General features: G+C 39.4%; 1 protein-coding gene across 1 annotated transcript in view; it reads right to left on the reverse strand.

The window, feature by feature from the left end:
* csmd3b (CUB and Sushi multiple domains 3b) overlaps positions 1–22,583 on the reverse strand; it is a 1,941,594-nt gene that overhangs the window by 437,616 nt on the left and 1,481,395 nt on the right. Inside the window, exons 13-14 of the mRNA XM_060823982.1 lie at positions 16,582–16,764; positions 7,895–8,221 (exon numbers count right to left, since the gene is read on the reverse strand). Of these exons, the coding sequence (XP_060679965.1) occupies positions 7,895–8,221; positions 16,582–16,764 (510 nt within the window). The remainder of the gene's footprint in view (positions 1–7,894; positions 8,222–16,581; positions 16,765–22,583) is intronic.

A 22,583-nucleotide genomic window follows, 5' to 3' on the forward strand; every position in this document is an offset into this window, starting at 1 on the left:
CTCCTGACTTCATTACAGCCTTGGATGTGAGGTGGTGGTGAGTTGCCTTCTTCAACGGCTGAAGTCCAAATCTCAAACATGGACAAAAGGGGCTAAATTCTGGAGGTGAAATGAGAGTGACAGCCCATGACATCAAGGTTGCATTTGACAGGAAGGAGTCACAGTGACTTTGGAATTATTGGATATTAACTCTGCTGGTTAGAGTCCTATTTGGCACATAGGATGATATTGTGGTTGTTGGAGGTCAATCATCTCAGTTTAGGACATCTCTGCAGGGGTTCCTCAACATAATGTCAGTGGCCCAACCATCTTAAGCTGCTTCATCATGGACTGTCCCTCTACCATAAGGCCAGAAGTGAGAATGTCTGCCAATGATTGCACAATGTTTAGTACTATTAGTGGCTCCTCATATACTGAAGCAGTCCATATTCAAATACAATAAACTCTGGACAAGCCAGTGCCACCCTTTTTGACTCTGATACTCCCACGCTTCAGCTGGCAAGTGACAAATAATGTACATGCTTGGAAAATGCTAGACATTGACCATCTCCAATAAGAGGCAATCTAACCACTGTCTCTTGACATTCAATGGTGTTATCTTCATTGAATCCCCCCGTAGTCAACATCCAAGAGAAGATAATTGACCAGAAGATCAGTTGGACTCACCATGTAAATACAATGACTACAAGAGCAGCTGAGAGGCGAGAAATGCTGTGACACCCCAAAGCTTGTCCACTATGTACAAGGCACAAGTCAGGTGTGTGACAAAATACTCCCAACTTGACTGAATGGGTGCAGCTCAAACAACATAAGAAATTTGACACCATCCGGGACATAGCAGCCCACTTGATTGGCACCGCATCCACAAATATCGACACCCTTCACCATCAACGGTCAGTAGCAATACTGTGTAGTATCTATAAATACACTGCAAAAATTCACCAGAGATCCTCAGACAGCAGCTTCCAAACCCATGACCACTTTCAGCTAAAAGAATAAGGGCAGCAGATACATGGAATGCCACCAACTGCACATTCCCCTCCAAGTCACTCACCATCCTATTTGGAAATGTATTGCTGCTCCTTCATTGTCGCTGGGTAAAAATCCCTGAATTCACTCCTAAAGGAAATGTGGGTCAATCTACACCACATGGACTACAGCGATTGAAGAAGGTGGCTCAACATCACTTTCTCAAGGGCAACTAGGAATGGGCAATAAATGTTAGCTAGCCAGTGAAGCCCACCTCCCACAAGGAGACAGAAAAAAAACACACAGGCAGCAAAAACAAATGGGCTAAGGTTGGATCTTTGGACAGAATCTAGAAATGATGGTTCTTTGGGGAAATTATGGGAGCTATTAATTAAGATTTTATGACTCCAAACCAAGAGGCATATTTTTTTTTATTTATGTATGAGATATGAAAATTGTTGAAAAGGTCAGCACTCATTCCCCATCTGGATGTAGATTTGCTCATTTAGCTGGAAGGTTCATTTCCAGATATTTCATCACCCAATGAGGTAATATCTTCAGTGGGCCTCAGGCGAAGCAGTGCTGATAATTCCTGCTTTCTTTTTATATGTTTGGGTTTCTTTGGGTTGGTGATGTCATTTTCTGTGGTGATGCAATTTCCTGTTCTTTTTCACAGGGGGTAGTATACAGGGTCTAACTCGATGTGTTTGTTGATAGAGTTCCAGTTGGAATGCCATGCTTCTAGGAATTCTCATGTGTGTCTCTGTTTGGCTTGTCCTAGGACACGCACGAGAATTCCTAGAAGCATGGCATTCCAACTGGAACTCTATCAACAAACATATTGAGTTAGACCCCATCTACTACCCACTGTGAAAAAGAACAGGAAGTGACTTCACTGCCGGAAATGACATCACCACATGAAATGACATCACCAGCCCAAAGAAACCCAAACATATAAATAGAAAGCAGGAATTATTGGTTGTGCTTCACCTGAGGCCCGCTGAATATGTTACCTAGTAGGGTGATGAAATGTTGGAAATGAACTTGCAGCTCAGTGGGGAAACCAACATCCAGAAGCTCAACCTGAGCTATAAATCTACTCAAAATTCACTAATTCATTCCCCATCCTTAATTAGCCTCAAGAAGCTAAAGGCACTTCAGCACTTCTTCTTTCAGCCTTGCTATTTGAACAAATGTGCTAGGCACTTCTATCATTTGTGACGTTTTCCTCTCCTATACATATCACCAGATACAGCTGAAAATGGCAAGACTGCAGAGATTAGGTTTCATCTGTTAATTGTGGAACAGCTTAACTCTATATACAACATGCTGTTCCTATTGTTTGGCACTGAAATAGTCATCTATTGTACATTTATCAGGTGACATCTCATTTTTAGGATTGCCTGATGCTGCTCCTGAACTATTCATTGAACTAGAATTGATCACCCAGTTCGACAGTAATATCAGAGTAAGAAATGTGCAGGACCATGAAACTGCAGAATGTGGTTGAATACAGTATAAGACAGCACTCTGTCTCCAATCAATGGAATCAGGAGAAATCAATGATAACTCCTGCCAATGTTGTTTTTGATAGCTGCAACTGTGACAGGTAAATTGGTGAAGATAAGGGCAAGTAGATTATTCTGTTATTTATTTCCTCAACAGACGTTCATTTTAGGCAATTTGTCCAACCTGCTCAGCAATGTTCTTTAAGGATGTTTACTGATCCATCAAGTATAGGCGGTCATCAAGCAGCTCAACAGACTTCCTAGGATTCAGAGTCAATGTTGAGAATTGAAATATCATTGTGTCACTGTCTCTGGTTGTCTGTCTTATTGATGGGACAGGTCATAATCAGGGGTGGTGGTAGTGGTGTCTGGGACATAGTCTATGATTCAGTAAGTATAACAAGGTTGGGCTTTTGCTTGAATAGTCTGTGGCCAACTTTACCAATTTTGGCACAAATCTCTACATATTAGTAAAGAGAATTCTGCAGATCCAACTGGATAGGATGTAACACTATCATTTCTAGGGCCTAAATTATGCTAAATGATCCGTTCGTTTATTTGTTTTCCACAGCAGCAGTTAGGCTTCTTATGCCCTATCAGGCATCAGTTAAAAGTCAATCACTTTGCATCAGTTTTGAGTTACATGCAGGCCAGATTGGTTAAGAATTACAGATTTCTGCCCTCAAGGAAAAATAATAGGGATCGTATGACAACCTGATACCTTCATCACCCTTACAGAGACTAGATTTCAATTCCAGATACATTAAGGAATCTTAACATTATACCAGTTACAAGTGTGGGATTTATAAGCATATGCCAGAGCTAAAAACCTGACATGAAATTTGCAGTCCAACAACAATACTCAGTTCAACTTTTTCAATTGCATGTTCAGCCTTGAGTTCAATGTGAATTTCCATGTAAAGAAAAGTTAAGAATGAATGCTTTTAAACAAATTAATTAATTCAATATTTGAAAAATGCCTATCTAAGGCAAGACTAAGTCAGATGTTTAATGATTTAGATCTTACTCCCGGATATGCGCACTCTTCCTTAGTTGACACTCTATTGTTAAAGAGGCTACCTTTTAAATATGGAATAAAATTAAAACCCTCTTTGTCATTTCCAGTCATTTTGGTTCATTGTTAAATACTCGACAGTGCAATTTGAAGAATGGAAAAATTCTCATGGTGTAGTCAATATAAAAACAGATTGTTTAATTGCTGATTTCAAACCATGATGATGAGACCTTGTTGGGATTTGCTCTGACTATTACATTTCAAAACAATTGATTTATGGTGAGTTTTCCCAAGGGCAATGTCCACTGAGTTAATATGAAATAAAGTGGAGCCAACTGTGAGCGGAAAGATGCTACATAAATGCAAGTATTATTTTCCTATCACAGATATTGGGTCTTTTATTGAATTATTTCATACTGCACACAACATTCAACAATTGTTTCCAGGGCTGGAGGATTTGAGCTATCGGGAGAGGCTGGTGCTTTATTCCCTGGAACGTCAGGGGCTGAGGGGTGACCTTATAGAAGTTTATAAAATTAAAAAGGCCATGGACAGGGTAAATAGACATGGTCTTTTCCTTGCAGAGGGGGAGTCTGAAACTAGTGGGCATAGGGTTAGAGCAAGAGGTGAAGGATTTAAAAGGGACCTAAGGGGCAACTTTTTCATGCAGAGTGTGGTTCATGTATGGAATGTGCTACCAGAGGAAATGGAAGCTGGGACAATTAGAACATTTAAAAGGCATCTGGATGGGTATATGAATAGGAAGGGTTCAGAGGAATATGGGCCAAGTGCCAGCAAATGGAACTAGATTAATTTAGGATGCTTGGTCTGCATGGACAAGGTGGACCAAAGGGTCTGTTTCCATGCTGTGCTCTGACTCTATGACTCTAATTATGTCTCCACATATTCATATACTCAAATATATGAACAATGTAGAGAAGAATACTGGAAATTCAAATGCTGAAACTATAAAGTAGATTAGGCAACTCTGAAAAGGAAAATATAATGGAATATGTCTCGTGACAGTTCTTAATGTTTTAAGGCAGGGTTACACTCAAAGTATTATTCAATTCTTTTCTTCACTTGATGTTAACTTACCAGTGTTCATTTTTTAAAAAAAACATTAATATAAATTCATAGACTTATAGATTCATAGATTTTGGCCTGGGAGTCAACACTCAGTGTACAACAGATGAAGTGGGATTGAAGCGTTGGGGTGAAGGGTACTTGGAACAAGGTGTGCTGATGTAACTGAGCTCATATTGTAAAAACATAAATTAGTATCGCAGAGGTCCACATGACAGCAAAATTTGACTCATGAGTCAATGCCATTCAAAAAAAGACGAGTACATTCAAATCCCATTTTGCAGCATGTGACCTAAAATATGTCTTGGATTGCAAATTTGCTTTATTTATTCACAGAATGAAGGCGTCGCTGGCTAGGAACCATTTGTGTCCCATCCCTAGCTGCCCAGATGGTAATTAAGAGTCAACCATATTGCTGTGGGTCTGGAGTCACACATCGGCCAGACCAGGTAAAAGATTGCAGTTTCCTTCCCTAAAGGACATTAGTGAGCCAGATGGGTTTTTCTAACAATTGGCAATGGATTCATGTTCATCATTAGACTCTTAATTCCAGATTTTTATTGAATTCAAACTCCACCATTTACTGTGGTGGGATCTGAGCCCAGGTCCCCACAACGATATCTGGTCTCTGGGTTAACAGTCCAGTGACAATACCATGAAGCAATTGCCTCCTCTCACTCATAAAATAATTATTTGAAATTATGAGCATTTCTGCCTCAACCGTTCTTATAGGCAGTGAGTTTCAGATTCCCATCATGATCTGAGTAAAAAAGGATTTTCCTCACATACCCCTAAACCTTTATACCCTTACTTTAAATCTGTGCCCCCTGTCATTTCCAAAGGGAAAGTTTCTTATTTAACCGAACTGTAATTGTCATAATTTAATACATCTCAGTCATGCTCCCCTGTCAGCCCTTTCTGTTCCAAAGGAAACAAGTCCAGTCTATCCAATCTCTCTTCATAATTAAAAACCTCCAATCAGACAATGTCATGATAAATCTCTTTTCCATGTGCAATCAAGTCCCTCCTATAATGTCGATCCCAGAACCCAATAAATTATCTGAATCCTAACCAACGTTTTATAAGGTTCCAGCATAAACTCCCTGCTCTTAAACTCGACAGCTCAGCTAGTAAAAGTAAGTATGCCATCTGCTTTCTTAAACAATTTATAGACCTGGGAACTGATGTATACTATATTCATAATGCCCAATGTGAATAAATTTTACCTTAATTGTAAAGGCATTCTTCTTTTCGACGTTTGTGGTGAATTCTATTTTGCAAATTATGTTTTGCATGAGATTAATTGGCACACCTTCTTTTTAATATATAAGATGTTCACATTATGGTTATTGCTGCTAATAAGTGATAAGGATATGATTTGCCCCAAAAGTATCAACACTGGAAGACAAAGTACCTCACATTTAATTGAGGAAGTTATCGGGGATTCATTAAGAAAGAAGAGCCTTTAGCAAGAGACTTTGGGATGCAGGTTCACAGTTCCCTGAAGGTGGAGTCACAGGTAAGGACGGTAGTGAAGGCCACGTTTCGTACACTTACCTTTATCGGTTTGTGCATTGAGTATGGGAATTGGGATGTCATGTTGCAGCTGTTCAGGGCATTGGTTAGGCCACTTTTGGAATACTGTGCTCAGTTTTGGTCTGTCTGCTATAGGAAAGGTGTTGTGAAACTTGAAAGGATTCAGAAAAGATTTACAATGACATCGCCAGGGATGGAGGGTTATGAGCTATATGGAGAGACTGAGTGGCCGGGGCTGTTTTCCCTGGAGTGTCAGAGATTGTGGGATGACCTTATAGAGGTTTATAAAATCATAAGGGGCATGGAGAGGGGGACTAGCCCAGACCTTTTTCCCAGGACGGGGAGTCCAAAATTAGAGGGCACAGGTTTAACGTGAAAGGGGAAGGACATAATAGGGACCTAAGGAGCAACATTTTCATGCAGAGGGTGGCGCATGTATCGAATGAGCTGTGAGAGGAAGTGGTGGAGGCTGGTACATTATGACATTAAAGAGGCATCTGGATGGGGACATGAATAGGAAGAGTGTAGAGGGATACGGGCCAAATGCTGGTAAATGGGACTAGATTAATTTAGGGAAACTGGTCAGCATGGAGGAGTTGGACTGAAGGGTCTGTATTCATGCTGCTCTATGTTTCTGCAACACCTCTATGTTTCTGTAACACCAATGATATTAAATGTAAGTCACTTGACAAATGTCAAAGTTAATGTAATTTCAGAGAATGCAGTCATGCTACTAACAGCTTTTTAATGATAGCTCTAACATAACTAAAATTCTCAAAAATATATTGCGCATTGTACTTTGCAATAGTATTAAGGGCGGCACGGTGGCGCAAATGGTTAGCACTGCTGCCTCACAGCGCCAGAGACCCGGGTTCAATTCCTGCCTCAGGTAACTGACTGTGTGGAGTTTGCACATTCTCCCCGTGTCTGCATGGGTTTCCTCCGGGTGCTCTGGTTTCCTCCCACAATCCAAAAATGTGCAGGTTAGGTGAATTGGCCATGCTAAATTGCCCATAGTGTTAGGTGACAGGGTAAGTGTAGAGGAATGGGTCTGGGTGAGTTGCGCTTCGGAGGGTCGGTGTGGACTTGTTGGGCCGAAGGGCCTGTTTCCACACTGTAAGTAATTTAATCTATCAGGGCCGACTCCATCCCTTGTTTGTGTGCAATCTTGGGTTTCTTAAGAGCCAACCACTCTAATTGTAATTATGTAACATTTGACCACACAGTCATACTTTCACAACGTTTTCAGGATGTAAGTGAAAGGAGTAACGATGGGAAGAGAGATACTATATAATATATTTCTTTGGGATAGTATCTAAATGACCAAGCTCACATACCATTTCTTAAGTGAAAACCAGGTAAATGTACAATGGAAAAAGAATAGAAAGAGGTGTTGGTAGGATTACGGGAGTGAGAGGAGGCTTGTATGACATATTATCTGTTGAAATGACGAGTCAGAATGAGTGACTTCCTTCTCTGTTGCCAATTGAGGTACTACTGCGGATTGTCTCATTTCTTTCTATCCAATGCTGGTTGATATGATGATATGAATGTCATACACATATTCAAAATCCATTCTTGGGTAAGTCTTTTAGAATTATCCACAATTGCTACATTACTGCAATCGTGTGAAAACATTTGTCAAGTTACAATTATTTCTACTGCTCATTGAAATAAATCAAATTTACTTTTTAAACCAAATTTCAAAGTCAAAAAATTGAAATTGAATAAATGAGGCACCGTCATCATCAGTTAGATCAATTTAGAAAAGTAAGCATACTGCTATATGTGATGTTAAATCCTCGTCCAGACATGGAGTGGTCAGCCTGAAATTCCAGACGCAGAATGTGACCATTGCTGGTAAGATGCGAAGGAACTTCTGATCCACTGAATGTACCCAGCAGAGGCGAATCAATTGATTCTCCATCTTTAACGGCAAGGAAGTCAAACTGAGATTCCAAGTCAAAGTCATTGAAGGACAGGTGAATCCGACTCCCCCGGACTGCAACAATTAGCCAGACACAGTTCATATTATTGCTGTAGCCCTCGGGATAGTCCGGTGACAGTACTGTTCCAACTGGCGCAGTGAAGTTTGACAAGCAAGGAACTGTAAACATTAGATCAAACAAGTTATATTCAGAAAAGCAGCACGTTTGGGTTCTGAGTAAATTGGAAACATTCATTTAAAAGGAACCATTATCATGTCAAGCACTTGTTTTAAATGGCACCAAACTATTTTAATGAAACATTCAGAGTTAATAACACAATAAAATTGAAGATATTGTACTCAGATAATGTTGTTAGCTGAAACAATGACTATCAAGCTGCCCTTGTAAGAACAACTGTTGAAAGAGTAATGCACAGCTCAGCTCCTTGAAAAACAACCTCAAGAATAATTTGCTTGTTTTTCACATTATTTCCTCAAGCTAGAAATAGCTGATAGCACACAATTAGAATAATGCTATCCCATGCTGCTTTATTATTAAAATACCATATTGAGCTCATTACAAAATTGCCATTTAGGAATCAGCAAAATTGTCAAAAGGATCCAATCAATCAATCTCAAGCTACTACCTTTTCTATATAATTTAGTGTACCTCCAACTTCAAGGACAGCTACACCTGGAATTTGTAGTTTTAACAGATTAAATTGTCACCAGTAGATAATATTGGGACATAAGTTTGGCAAGGGATGTAGCCTTGTTCACATCTGCAGAAATCATAATGGAAGTAAAATTTGAAGCACTAATCAATACTTTATATTTACTATGAATGCTTTATGAGTTTAAGGAGTTCTAGTTTTAATTGGCTTTACATTATGACACAAACAGCAAATAAAACAAAAGAAAAAAATAGGTCCGTGGCAGCATTTTAAGTAATTTTTATTCATGAACATAATTCAATAAAATGAGAATTAGTCAGAAGTCATAAACAATTGAAATACTGTAAATTGGTTCTTCAGTAACAGCAAGTAAAATGTTAGTTAAGTTAATGCATCCAGTCACAAGGCATAGATGAATTCAGTGGTACTGCAAGTTGAAACAAATCTCTTTCACAGCTACAACCTGGACCATGTCCAATATAGGCATACGGCAAGAAAATTTACTCCTTCTGATTGCTATTAATGGTTTAAGTTAAATTAGTTTGGACAGCTTAAGGCAATTCAGAATAGGCATGATTCCATAGTACAAATCTGCCTTCATAATTAAAGACTGGCACAAGCCCAACCTTCTTACAGATTGTGACTTAAAGACTGATATGTATGCACTGGGGTAAAGCAATTTAGTTTAATTTGACTTTTTATTTGAACATGAACAACTAGACATTAGAAATCACAGTTTACATATTAAGAAATGCAAATTATTTTAGGAATATCTTATGAAACACATATGGTTGTACCCAGGAGCATTGGCTTTTACTGGAATAAAGTGGACTTAGCCCAGGTAAAACTGTTCCAGTAAAATGCTTTATTTGTGAATCAGCTGAATTAGAGTCAGGTGGATACACTTCTATGAAAAAGCTTAATATCCCTTGAGACAAATGTCCCATGTGATTATCGTGGTCTATGAGTTCACTTGGTGCTTATGCTCAAGATGTAAAGGTCGTGCTGATCTATGTCGTTGAATTTGAACACTGTATGGAATTGGAAAAACAAACAAATCAACCTTCACCTTATTGAATGACTGTATTGGCTTGAGGGGCCCAATATATTTTGGCTGCTCCTATTTCATGTTTGTCTCTATGTTCATAACAGTCCAGAGACTCAGAGGTAACAGTGAACATGTAGACTCAAATGCAGGTGCAAACCAGTTCAATAATTCTTTTTCCCAGAGAAAAGTAAATTTTGCTCTGCCTTAAAGACCCCACAGTGTTGCAAAAGCCAGTGGGCCTGAAAGAGAGTTAACTCAGAAAATAGTAATAATGCTGCCCACTGATATATAATCGCTATATTTTAAAAGAGCTTCTTAGTTGTTCAGTAAATTCTGCAGTTAATCAGTTCTATAGTCTACAGCTAAGTACTGTAGACCTGGTTACTATTGCTTCGGAGATTACAAAGCATGTTATCCTGTGTTAATGCAGTTAACCAATATAATGTTAATGTAACCTGTTATCACTTGTTATGTGACAAATTAGTTCTTAATACTCGAGTTAAGTCTTTTGTATTGTAGACATATTCATGGTTCGTCCTTCATCAGTTGATATGAGTAAGCCACATAGACGAATGTTACAAAAAGGGTTGGTTTCAAAATATCTACTCAAGAAGATCCTAACAGAAGCAGTTGTGAGCTACCGGCATCTCTTATAATGCTCACTAGTTCCATGCATATTTATGCAATATAGGAAAGCATTGGGTGCAAAACTCAGAGTTATCTTTTCTGAGCTTCGTACGTTAATTGTGAGAACCAAAGGACATTTATATTTCTTCCTATTATTTTTATATGCTGGTGAAGATTTTAGAAATCCTAAAAACAATCACTCCTCTTTGGAGAGATCATAAGACTTGGGGAAGCCTGCGAAGGGGTTGATATATTCTAAAGGGGAAGACTGAACTTTTTTTTGCCATCTTCAAATGTTCACTATGAAATGTAATATGTGATATTCTATTGTATCACATTGTAAGTATTAATGTAGTAATTCATCATAAGGCTCTGTCTTACAAAGGTAAGAAGAGCATTACATTGACCACCAACATGAGAGCATTGACATGCATTGCAGTACTTTTTCCAGTGGATAAAATGGCATAATGAATTCAAGATATTGGAAAATCTGCTTGCAAACTCCTCTTGTCATTTTAACAAAGTTAAACGTCTAGACAACTCTGACTGTGGAAAAGAACTCTCCTCATTTTGGAAAATAAATCTGAGAAACTGCTGTCTTGCACTGACTGATGGGAACTCTGTCTGGGACACTATCTCTTCTTTCAGCTGAATACTCTTTCAGTTGTAATACTATTTTGATTGCCATGGTAACTTTGAATTTTTGGTTGAGTTCTAAAAACTGTTGATGCAGTCTGTTGACACTGCTGTTCAGCAGGGTAACTGACAGTCTGAAAAGGTTGCAATGTCATCTCCTGCCTTTGATGTTGGTTCAGTGCACATGTTTATTTTTCTTCAACACAACAAAAGAACCACCTTAAGGATTAATTATTTTTCAATGGAGACTCTGTTTTGCACCATCAATGTCACACTTTTGAGTGAAATTCTTTTGTCACAAGTTTAAGTTTAACTAAACCTATTTGTAATATCATTGTTATTGCTCTTGCATGTCCCCTGAGGACTGTACGTGGTGGATACCAGCTGACTATGGAGAATGCATGAGGAGCACAGGCAGCCTGACAGGACACATTGGCCTTAGCGAGTTTTGAGAAGGTCTGTAGCTCGGGTTGACATGAGGTTCTGGATGTACGTTTGTTCGCTGAGCTGGAAGGTTCAGTTCCAGTCATTTTGTCACCATACTGGGTAACATCTTCAGTGGGCCACTGGACTCAAAAGATGTTTGTGTATGTAAGCAGGAATTATCAGTAGTGCTTGGCCTGAAGGCCCACTGAATATATTACCTAGTATGGTAATAAAACATCTGGAAATGAACCTTACAGCTCAGGGAGCAAACCTACATCCAGGACACATTGGTGGCACAGGCAATCTGAGAGATCATCTCAAAGTTTGGGATGTGGAGGATTGGGATGAGGGGTGATACAGCTGGCTGCTTAGCCGGAGAATTAATAGAAAGGCTGTCTAACTAGTTTATCTCAGCACACCTCCTGCATTCCACTGTGGTTCACAAGCTTCAGCATGGAACCAAATACCGTGTAAAAGGAAAGCAAAATGTGAATGGGTCATGGAGAGTACAAAGTTGTGGATTCAAATCTCATCAATGTGAAAAGATGGTAGTTCTTAAAAAAAATCAAAAATTAAAAATTGGCAGTCGATCATAAAATTGCCTAACAGGATCAGCAATGTTTTAATATAAAACTCTCATCCTTACTCAGTTGGGCAAGCATGAATTCAAATCCATTACCAGTGTGGTTGACTGAAGTAGCTTTGTAAGGCAGTCAATTGTACCTTCTCAAGGCAACTTGGAATGAACATATTTTGAGAATTAAATTGGGATGAATAGCCTTCATTGACCAATTAAATATCTCATCAGTGGCTACCAGTTGGATCAGAATGTTTCATATATGATATTGAGAACTGGTTGCAAGAGCTGAATTAATATTAGAAATCTGAATTATTAAATCAGGATAATTTGACAATTCAAGCTGTATGACATGTTCATTTGTTTCTCTGACACTGTGCGCAGCACAGCTCTTTGTTGTTCTTGGGATACATAACTAGAACTTTTACAGCCCTGTCCTTGCATATTACAGTGCATCATCATGCATTGTTATGCCAAAAAATTGGTGGGTTAAAAAAGAAACAAGCAGCCTCAGATGAAATTCTACCCTAATAGCTTCTCCCAAATTGGGCTCGACTTCAGACAGATGACGTCAATGTTATGCAATGTTTCAACCACTTTAAAAGGGAATGGGAAATGCAGTGATTCACAAAATAAAATGTGAATCTAAGGCCTAAAATTCATTGAGGTAGCGGTGACTCTGACTGCAGACCTAAATTTTGAGGCAACCCTGCCTCAAGCAAATCTCACAGCTCTATGAGCAGTTATCAGGACTCCTGTCACTACACAGGGCTACAGGCCTCATTGAAGAGTTTCCGACCAATTGAAGAGGTGCAAGCTCTTTGATTATAGAAGTCTCAGCAGGAGAGGTGGACACTGCTAGAACTGCACAGAGCTGAGTGACCCAGACCCCCGCAGCAAAGTCATTAGGGTTTGCAGTCCCCAGGATCAATCAGGCAAGCCTGGGAAATGGGGTAAGTGGCTTGATTAGTGAGGGTGGTTGTATTGTTCCTGCAGAAATGACCATTGATCTAACTGAAGCCCTCTCCATGAACTGCAGAGTGCTCAATGAAAAAGCCTTCCACTATCAAGCTCACAGTAAGACCACCAGGATTTATCAGGAGGTCTCCAAATGCAATGCATATATCCACATATATTGCACTATTTACCTGTGGATGTGAGGGCCTCCCTGTACTTTGTCCTATCAGACCAATAAGCTCATTGTTGTGGTTCTGTTCGCCGAGCTGGGAGTTTTTGTTGCAAACATTTCGTCACCTATGGGAGCCTCCTGTGAAGCACTTCTGTGCTGATTCCTCCGGCATTTATACTGGTTTGAATCTGCCACTTCCGGTTGTCAGTTGCTGTCCGCTGCAGTGGCTGGTATATAGGGTCTAGGTCGATGTGTCTGTTGATAGAATTTGTGGATGAGTGCCATGCCTCTAGGAATTCCCTGGCTGTTCTCTGTTTGGCCTGTCCTATAATAGTGGTGTTGTCCCAATCGAATTCGTGTTGTTTGTCATCTGAGTGTATGGCTACTAGGGATAGCTGGTCGTGTCATTTCGTGGCTAGTTGGTGTTCATGGATGCGGGTTGTTAGATGTCTTCCTGTTTGTCCTATGTAGTGTTTTGTGCAGAGGCATGGCACTCATCCACAAATTCTATCAACAGACACATCGACCTAGACCCTATATACCGGCCACTGCAGCGGACAGCAACTGACAACCGGAAGCAGTAGATTTAAAGCAGTATAAATGCCGGAGGAATCAGCACAGAAGTGCTTCACAGGAGGCTCCCAAGCACTGAAGATGTCACCTAGAAAGGGGACGAAACATTTGCAACAAAACCTCCCAGCTCGGCGAACAGAACCACAACAACGAGCACCCGAGCTACAAATCTTCTCACAAACTTTGAACAATAAGCTCATGTCAATATGCTCATTCTGAAACCCAACAGACCATAAAACATAAGAGCATAAGTGGCCACTCAACCTATTCAATAAAGTCATATTTGATCTAATAACCTTCTACTGTTTTCCTACCTTTTCCCCATAACCCTTGATTTCCTTGCTGATTAAAAATTTGTCCAACTCAGACTTGAATACACTTAATGACCCAGCCTCAGTAGTCCTCTGTGGCAAAAAATTCAACAGATTCACGCTACCTTCAGAGAGAAGAAATTTCCCTTCATCTCTGCTTTAAATTTGTGATCCCTTGTTCTGACAATATGCTCTCTAGCTTTGGAAAATACCTGTAATTCTCTTCTGCAAGCCCCATAACCTGGAGCCCAACTTCCATCATATTTTGTTTGTAAATAGAAAAGGATAGAAAGCAGTACTAAACGTTCAAACAGAACTAAACTTTCAAACAGTATATGAGTTTGGAAAGGCATCCTCCCCATTGGCTTAAATACTAAATTTCAGAGGTAGGTCCCAGGTTTGATCCAACATTTCTTCTCATACTTCCCAGTTGGGATTCCCTCCTAAACCTCTCCAGCTCCTTCTATTAAAAACTTTCTTTCTGTCTTAATATAGCTTCATGTGGCAGAAGTCAGAAGTTGTTTGAAAATAGTTTGAAGAATCATAGAATCCCTACAGTGTGAAATCAGGCCATTCCACCCATCGGGTTCACAGTGACCCTCCGAAAAGCTTTCCACCCAGACTCAATCCACCCACTCTGTCCCCATTAAACTGTATTTCATGGCTAATCCACCTATCCTCCACATCCCTGGACACAATGGATAATTTAGTGTGGTCAATCGACCTAACCTGCACATCTTTGAACTGTGGGAGGGAACTGGAGCACCTGAAGGAAACCAAGCAGACAAGGGGAGAACATGCAAACTCCACACACGGACTTGCCTGCATCTGAAATCAAACCCAGGTCCCTGGCACTCTGAGGCAGCAGTACTAACCACTGAGCCACCATGCCACCTTTAATATTTAACATTAAAGTTAAGCTTTTGTTCAGATTGCATTGGAAATGTTTATGGCAATATCAGCCAAATATATTATTGATCTTGACTGTAAAGGACACCGTAACCAGGGTGCCCACTTAATTTACACATGAATAATAGTCATTTGGGGGAGCTACATCAAAGTAAAATCAGCTCCAGTCAAAATTACTATTTTCAGATGTTGGACAAAAGTGGGAAATTAAAGGAGTATCAAAACAAAGTACTTGTTTGAAACATGTGCTTTCATTATTTTGCTCCAACTTAGATCATGCTGCAAATGTTCAGGAGAAGCTGAAGGTAATCTGTTTCTAGTCTACTGCAAATGCAGTTCTCTCACCATCTGTTGAGCACTGTACAAGAACAGCTAAAGTTATGGAAACTTTCATTTTATTTCCTTCCTAGTGGCAAAAAAGAACTGTTTCTGCTTAATGCTTCACTTTAATACCAACTCCCACACTGAGTTGGTCAATTAAAAGAGCACGAATCATATCAGTTCTGACATTCTTTATCTGAATTATTTTATATTATTTCCCTGTCAATTTACTTTCTTTCCATCCTAAATTCATTTGATGGAACACTATCCATTGGAACTGTTTTCTCTGACTATTTTACCACAGAGTGGCTGGTATTCGTTTGAAATTTAGATTAAATTAAATTAGATTCCCTACAGTATTGAAACAGGCCCTTTGTCACAACAAGTCCACACTGACCCTCCGAAGAGTAACCCAATCAAACCCATTTCCCTACCCTATATTTAACCCTGACTAATACACCTGACACTATTGGCAATTTAGCATGGCCAATTCCCCTAACCTGCACACATTCTGGGTAACTCAAGATGAAGGACGGGAAAAATTTCTGGATGTAACAACTGCTCCCTTTTTTGAGGTATTTTAGGTGCTGGGAGTGATTTTCTCGAATTCCAGGAGCAGCAATTACTGTTTTATATGCTGTTGCATTGTTTTGGAATTTTGGAAAAAAAAAAGTCAAAACATCAGCAGTTTTAAAAGGGAGAAGAACAGACAAAGGAAGCACATGGTGAGGGCAGTGCAGGAGAGAGAGAGAGAGAGAGAGAGAGAGAGAGAGAGACCTGCACAGTTACTGCCTTTGCTGTTTGAAATGAAAGAAGATGATTCAGGCTATTTAAATGCTGAAAGCTTCAAACCAGAGCTCGACTCTGTCCTCAGCCAGAATTCACACTTGCGTGTTGCAACAAGATAGTTATCGTTTGTAACGGCCTGGACCAATTTATCCTGTCTACAGCAGGAACTCTGAAGCAAGCTGTGCTGTCCACAATTGATGGGAATCCAATCTGGTACTTTCATCTATTCATGGTTTATCTACTTAAGCTAGTGTGGGATCTCAACCCTGCCTTCTTTTAACTTTGAATTTAAAGTTGATTAAAAATAGTGTCGGCTATTTCAGTAATATATGAGTCTGAAGGTGCTGACAGACTGATCACTATCATGAATCTATCCAGCTGGATCCAAAAGAAGTGCTCTCTGGAAAACTGCAGATAAGCCAAAATTACAGTTCACGGGTAAAGATTTTAGTTGAGATTCCAATGGTTCAAGACAAAACTAAGAATAGTTTAATATAAGAACTGAAAATACCATACTCACAGATGCAGATTGGTACATTTGCTGACCACTGGTTGTTATCCTGACAGAGAAGGGATTTTTCTCCTATCAGTTCAAATCCAGATTGGCATTGAAATCTCAAAATGTTCCCGTTGGAGAATCCATCTGTATCACGTATGCCATACAATGGAGTTCCAGGATCGCCACAACTCTCCTCGTCAATTTCTGTGTAAAACAGATGGGAAAAAATTGAATTTTATGTGCTATTATTTTGGAATTCTTTGCTTCTAAGATTTTACTTTGGTAATTTGTTTCTGCATCATTTAATTTCATACATTCCATGCCTCTCATTTCAACTATTTCAAGTTAAACCAGACAATTGGCAAACATTGTTATACTTAGCCCAGAGACTAACAAGTCTGCACATTATTTACAATATAGTAATTGAGATGATGACACTCAATGAAATAGAAACTAAATAGAAAGTTATGTTTTGATAATTTTGCCACATGCTTTTGATGCATACAAAATAATGTGTCTGAATTCTTCATGGCTGATTTAATAAATTTTCTTATACCAATTTTCTATGCCACAAAATGTTGTGTTTGTTAAGACTAAAACAAATATGAAATAATTCAAGACAAACTTACATTGTATTATTCTGCACAATTTAAACTCTTTATGATCTTTTACTCAGACAGATATTGTTTGAGGGAGAAACAAGAGTTACTGTGATTTGAGCTAATTTCTAACTTGGTTCAATTTTACACCAGGGCATCTGACAGCTTTGAAACCTCAAACTGATACAAAAATGTTGAAAGCACACTGACAGATCTAATTCGCAGAAATGAGAGGTGCAACTGAAAGTTCGCAGTTTTGAAATGCACTTGTTAATGCTGATTTTCTAATCCACGTTCCATTTGTACAAGTGTCCTCACTGGAAGGACAGGATTAATGAGTTCACCATCCAAAGAAATCACAGGTCTGTATTTTTCCATGCAGCTTTGGAATATTGACAGTGGAACACAATCTGGATCTTGAGCCCACACTTGTCAATAGAGGTCATTACTAATTGGCCACAGCTATGCTCACCTTCCAATCATGGACATTAGATGAGCTGTTGATGTTGTAGGCTCAGATAGGTAGCAGCACTTGAGCCTCAGGGGCCCAACGAGGAGCAGTGAAACAAGCTGAGAAAGATTGGGACTGCAAGGAGACCATCAGCGTAGAGCTGCCCTCAACAGCATTGATAATATCCAGAAGGATTGAGAAGGAAAGCCCCTCACAGAACGGAGCAACTCAAAAATGGAAGGGGAGGCTCTCCATTTGATGAGGTTGGGCCATAGACGCAGTCTTCCATGTCCACTTCCCATCAATTGAGCATGCAGATTACAGCTTCAAAGATCCTCCAATAAATTGTGAGTCTCTGATTGCTGAGTGTCCATTCCATAGGCAGCAAAATGACAGTGGGGCTACTAAACTGCCTGTAATTGGGGCCTGAATCATTATAATTGCCTGCCACCTCCACTGCTGATCTGATTCTTCACTTACCCTGTGAAACATCCCTGGGTGCTATGCCCATTCCACTTTCTATGTATTCCCCTGGCCCTAATCTCATCCCCACAGGACTGTAAAATCTAATCCATTGTTTTACATGTTTATTGTTTTGTCAATCTTAAAAATGGAAATAGTTAATAATATCAGTACTAAATTCAGCAAATTAGAGCTAACATATTCACATCTACAGTTCCCCATCTTTACAACATTCTCCAGTCTAACAACCCTGCATCAAGACATCTGTGAACTTTTAATTCTGTTCTTGTATGCAACCTCACAGGAGTTTCACTGGTCCTCAACTTAACCTTTCCATATTCAATAGATCTTCCTTTTCACTTTCTGTCAATTCAGGATGATGCCACAAACAAGCACAGCTTCTCCTCTTTTCCCTTACTTTGAAGGGATAGCTCACCCCAATCTGGTCCATTCTTTGATTGCACCTATAGCTCTTTATCTTCCCATGGTACCTCTCCATGCAAGTGCTGGAGACGCAGCAATTCTACCGTAACTCATCCTTTCTCACCATATAATGGCCAAATACACTTTCTAAGTGAAAGAGTGATTTACTTGAACTTCTTTCAATTTAATGTATTGCATATACTGCTCGCGATATGGTCTACCATACAAATGGGAGGCCAAATACAGATTGCTTTGTGGAACACCTCTATGTAATCAATTATGATCCCAAGTTTGTTTCACCCATCATTTTAATTCTCCAGCTGCCCCTGACTCAGAACCCTCTGCCATTATCCAACATTCCAATGAAGCTCAACATCAGTTCAAGGAAAGGCACCTTAGTTTTTGACCGCTTACTTTATGGCCTTCTGGATTCAAAACTGAGGACAACAAAAATAGCTTATAATCCCTGTCCCACTTTTAATACCTTAATTTTTTGATAAGCTTGTGATTGGTTCTCCTGTTTGTTTCATTTCCCCCTTTTTTTCTCTTTGGATAGAAACTACATACAATTCTGCCACCTGCACTTCCTCGAGACACATATTTTGTTTGATTACGTATCCCATATCCATTCCTTTTGTAATGCTAAAAGATTAAATTGGAATATCTCTGTGGACATTGATACAATATTAAAGAGTTAAACTGCATTGAGTGAACATTCTGGAAGTGGGTGGGGATTACATTCATGAAAGAATGCGAATGGCCCCCACTTCAATCAGACAGACATTTGCTCCTACTCCCCCTAATATTATCAAATTAAATCTCTTCCATTCAGAAATGCTTTCATGGCCATCCCCAGAAACTAGGGCACCTCACACCTGCATTGTTTTGGGAAATAACTGAGTCAGAAATAGTCTGCATAATGATTCCCCAGGATTAGGGAATTAGCAGTTATCTCCGAGGATGATTTCATCCTGCCATTGTACCCGGGGTAACCTGTGACTGTGAGTAACTGGGGGTTGACTTGAGTGGCATGTGACAGTGGGAGAGCGGCCAGAGCATCTATAAGCATGGCCAATTGACCTGTATAAAGGGGATGTGTTTTCTTTGTTCAATGCCTCTTTTGACTCGACCTCACACACCTGCAAGGGGGGTTCAAAGGGGGTCACCTAGCTTTAAATTTAATGGATTGCAGAAATTGGTGTGTGCGTCGCGTGTGTGAAACCTCGGGAAAATAACCTAACACTTTTGGCTCTATGAATCCATTCTGCCATTTGATCTCTCCTATCTTTTAAATATCTTCCATTCTGTTCTTTTATCCACAGGTGCATGACTTTGACTTGCTGCCTTAAACAAGGATAGATAATAGTAAGTAAAACAAAAAGCTCTTAATGCAGTCCACGTGGAAGAGGAATCACTCCAGAAGAATACTTTTGGCTGGATCTATGCCAATTCATAAGTGTAGCTCCATGGAAACAGAATGGGCAACAGCCTCTGATCTCCTGTACTGAGGCTACCTCTGATGTTCTGCCAGGCACTTAAAATTACATGGGACCCTTACAGCACATTGTTAAGAGCTAAGTTTATTTTAACTTACCTTACTAACTGTCTACTGCAGATGGCGAAACAGTCACTGTCATAGAGAATGCACCTCCAGCAAATTCCACTGGAAATGGGGAATTGAAGTGCATAGGTCCAAACATCCTCCACCCAAACCATCCACCTAACTATCTCCAAAACCAGTACCAGATCCTGAAGGTTGTGGCCAATTTCTGACTACAGATAACAGAAATATGGAATAAATCAAGGTTAAAAATGGCAAGCCTCCTAATAACTGGCTTCAGATTACAACTGGCTGAGGAATAACATCAATGCTCCAGTCTGTGTTCCTCAGTGGTGGCACAAATTGAAAGAAAAATGTGGCAAATAAAGAAATTTGGGAAATTATTTTTGCTCTGCTCTTCTCCAACACCCATCCACTTCCTGGTATGTCTATGTTGTCTAATTTCTTTCAGAGACCCCCATGCTTTAGTTTCTTGCCTATCCAGTTATTTAAAGATTCTCATGCCAAATTACATTCCTTTTGTCTCCTGAACTTCATAACAAGAAGAATATGACTGTCCAATTTCAACTACAAACAGAATAAATTGAATTATATATAGATTTTTACCAAAGATCCATAAGTACGGAAGGATAAGCAGTTTATATGTGGCCCATGAGGCATTCATAAGTGTAATGCTGGTATAAGTTGTTCTTATTTTTTAATTTATGGCTTCATTAAATTAATATTGATCAACAGTGATACAAAGAAGAATTATTGTGTCTTTTACACATACAATTTCAAAGCTGAATACTTGTACAACTGGTAACATATTTACTTCAGCAGCTCACTTGCTAGCACAGCAACCAGATTAGAAAGAGTGCCAGCTTGCACAGTGTAAGTGTTCACATCTGGAGCATACAATTCAGTCCAAGATATTGAAAGCAATGGGTGTTTTTGTATCTGTGAATGGAAGCATTTTACACCTGGCACAACAAATACACCACAGTCAAAATGAAAGAAAAAGATTGACAGAAAATCAATTCTTTAAATTTCCTGCAAGCAGTGAATTGGCCTGAAAAAAATGGCTAAAATCAATCATAATCTTCAAAGTTTGTGGAGAGAATACACGAGATTTCACACTCTAGGCATATTATAGAATTGTATACAGCCATGAATTATTAGCAGTTGTGCTGCCTTCGGGATGGCATTTATTAGTAAGATTCTGTCTGTGCGCAGAAAGTAAACATCCGCAGGCTTTTCTTGGCACTGTATTATTTAAAAAGAGGGTATTAAAGGACAACCTTCACATATCCTATGAACACAAGTCCTGGTTTTAACTTGTTAGTTGTCACTGATGATATAGTCTTTAACTATGTTAGAATACCATCATGCTGCATCTTCCCACATTTGACCATTAATATTTAATTTCTCACATTTAACCAGTAAGATTTCCCACTTTACTCCCACTTGTCTACTTATCCAGGCAAGACATCAATTTTCACTCATAATCTTGACCCTTTTCAAAAACAAGTGGGATTGATGATCTCGATGTGGTTGCAGGTGGAAGGGAGAAAGAAGCAGACTGGGGTTTCAGGATCAGCAGGTAACCAGAATGTAAAGCCACAGATACAACTTCAACACTCTTCTGAGGATGATGTGTGGTGGACAACAGCATCTCGATATTCATGTTAAGAATGGTTCACTCCTTAGTAATGGACCATACATGGAGGTATCCTGCATGTCTGGATATTTTTCCTGGTTTGCTAAAATAAATTGAGTTCTCACCATCATGAGCAATAGAAGACTTTAAAAATGTGCCTCTGGGATCCCTTCATCAGAATCTTCCAAAGGAAGATTTTCAACAGAGTCGATAGAAGATTGGACAATTGTCAGACGTTCTGAGTCTGTCACTTTCTGTTGGTCTTAATCTAATTTGAGAGTTCCACTGGCAGGATATTGAGAGATTAGCCCAAGCCATTTCTTTATAGTCATTCATGAACTTTGGATATCCCTAGCTAGGCCAGCATTTATTGCCTATCCTGAATTGCCCAGAGGATAGTTAAGAGTCAACCATACCACTGTGGGTCTGGATTGGCATGGGGGCCAGATGAGGTAAGGATGGCAGTTCAAACAAAAACAAAAAATGTTGGGAAAACTCAGCAGGTCTGGCAGCATCTGTGGAGAGAAAGAAGTAATGTTTTGTGTCCAGTGACCCATCTTCAAGATGTTTCCTTCCCTAAAGGACAGTAGTGAACCAGATGAGCTTTTCCAACAATTGACAATGGTTGCATGGTCCTTATTATATTTTTAATTACAGACTGTGATTTTTTCAATTTGAAATCTACCATTTTCTCTGAGGAGATTCAAACACACCTGGGTACCTGGATTATTAGTCTAGTGATAATGCCATAACCTCCTCATTGTCCTTGATAATTTTGTTTCCTCACTTCTTAAAAAGATCAATCATCCTGAATTTGATCTTATTCATTGATTAAATAGAGTCATAGAGTCATAGCGATAAGCTTGCCTTTCCAGGGAAAATCTCTAG

Source organism: Hemiscyllium ocellatum, chromosome 4, assembly GCF_020745735.1.
Source record: "Hemiscyllium ocellatum isolate sHemOce1 chromosome 4, sHemOce1.pat.X.cur, whole genome shotgun sequence".
NCBI classification, from domain to species: Eukaryota; Metazoa; Chordata; class Chondrichthyes; order Orectolobiformes; family Hemiscylliidae; genus Hemiscyllium; species Hemiscyllium ocellatum.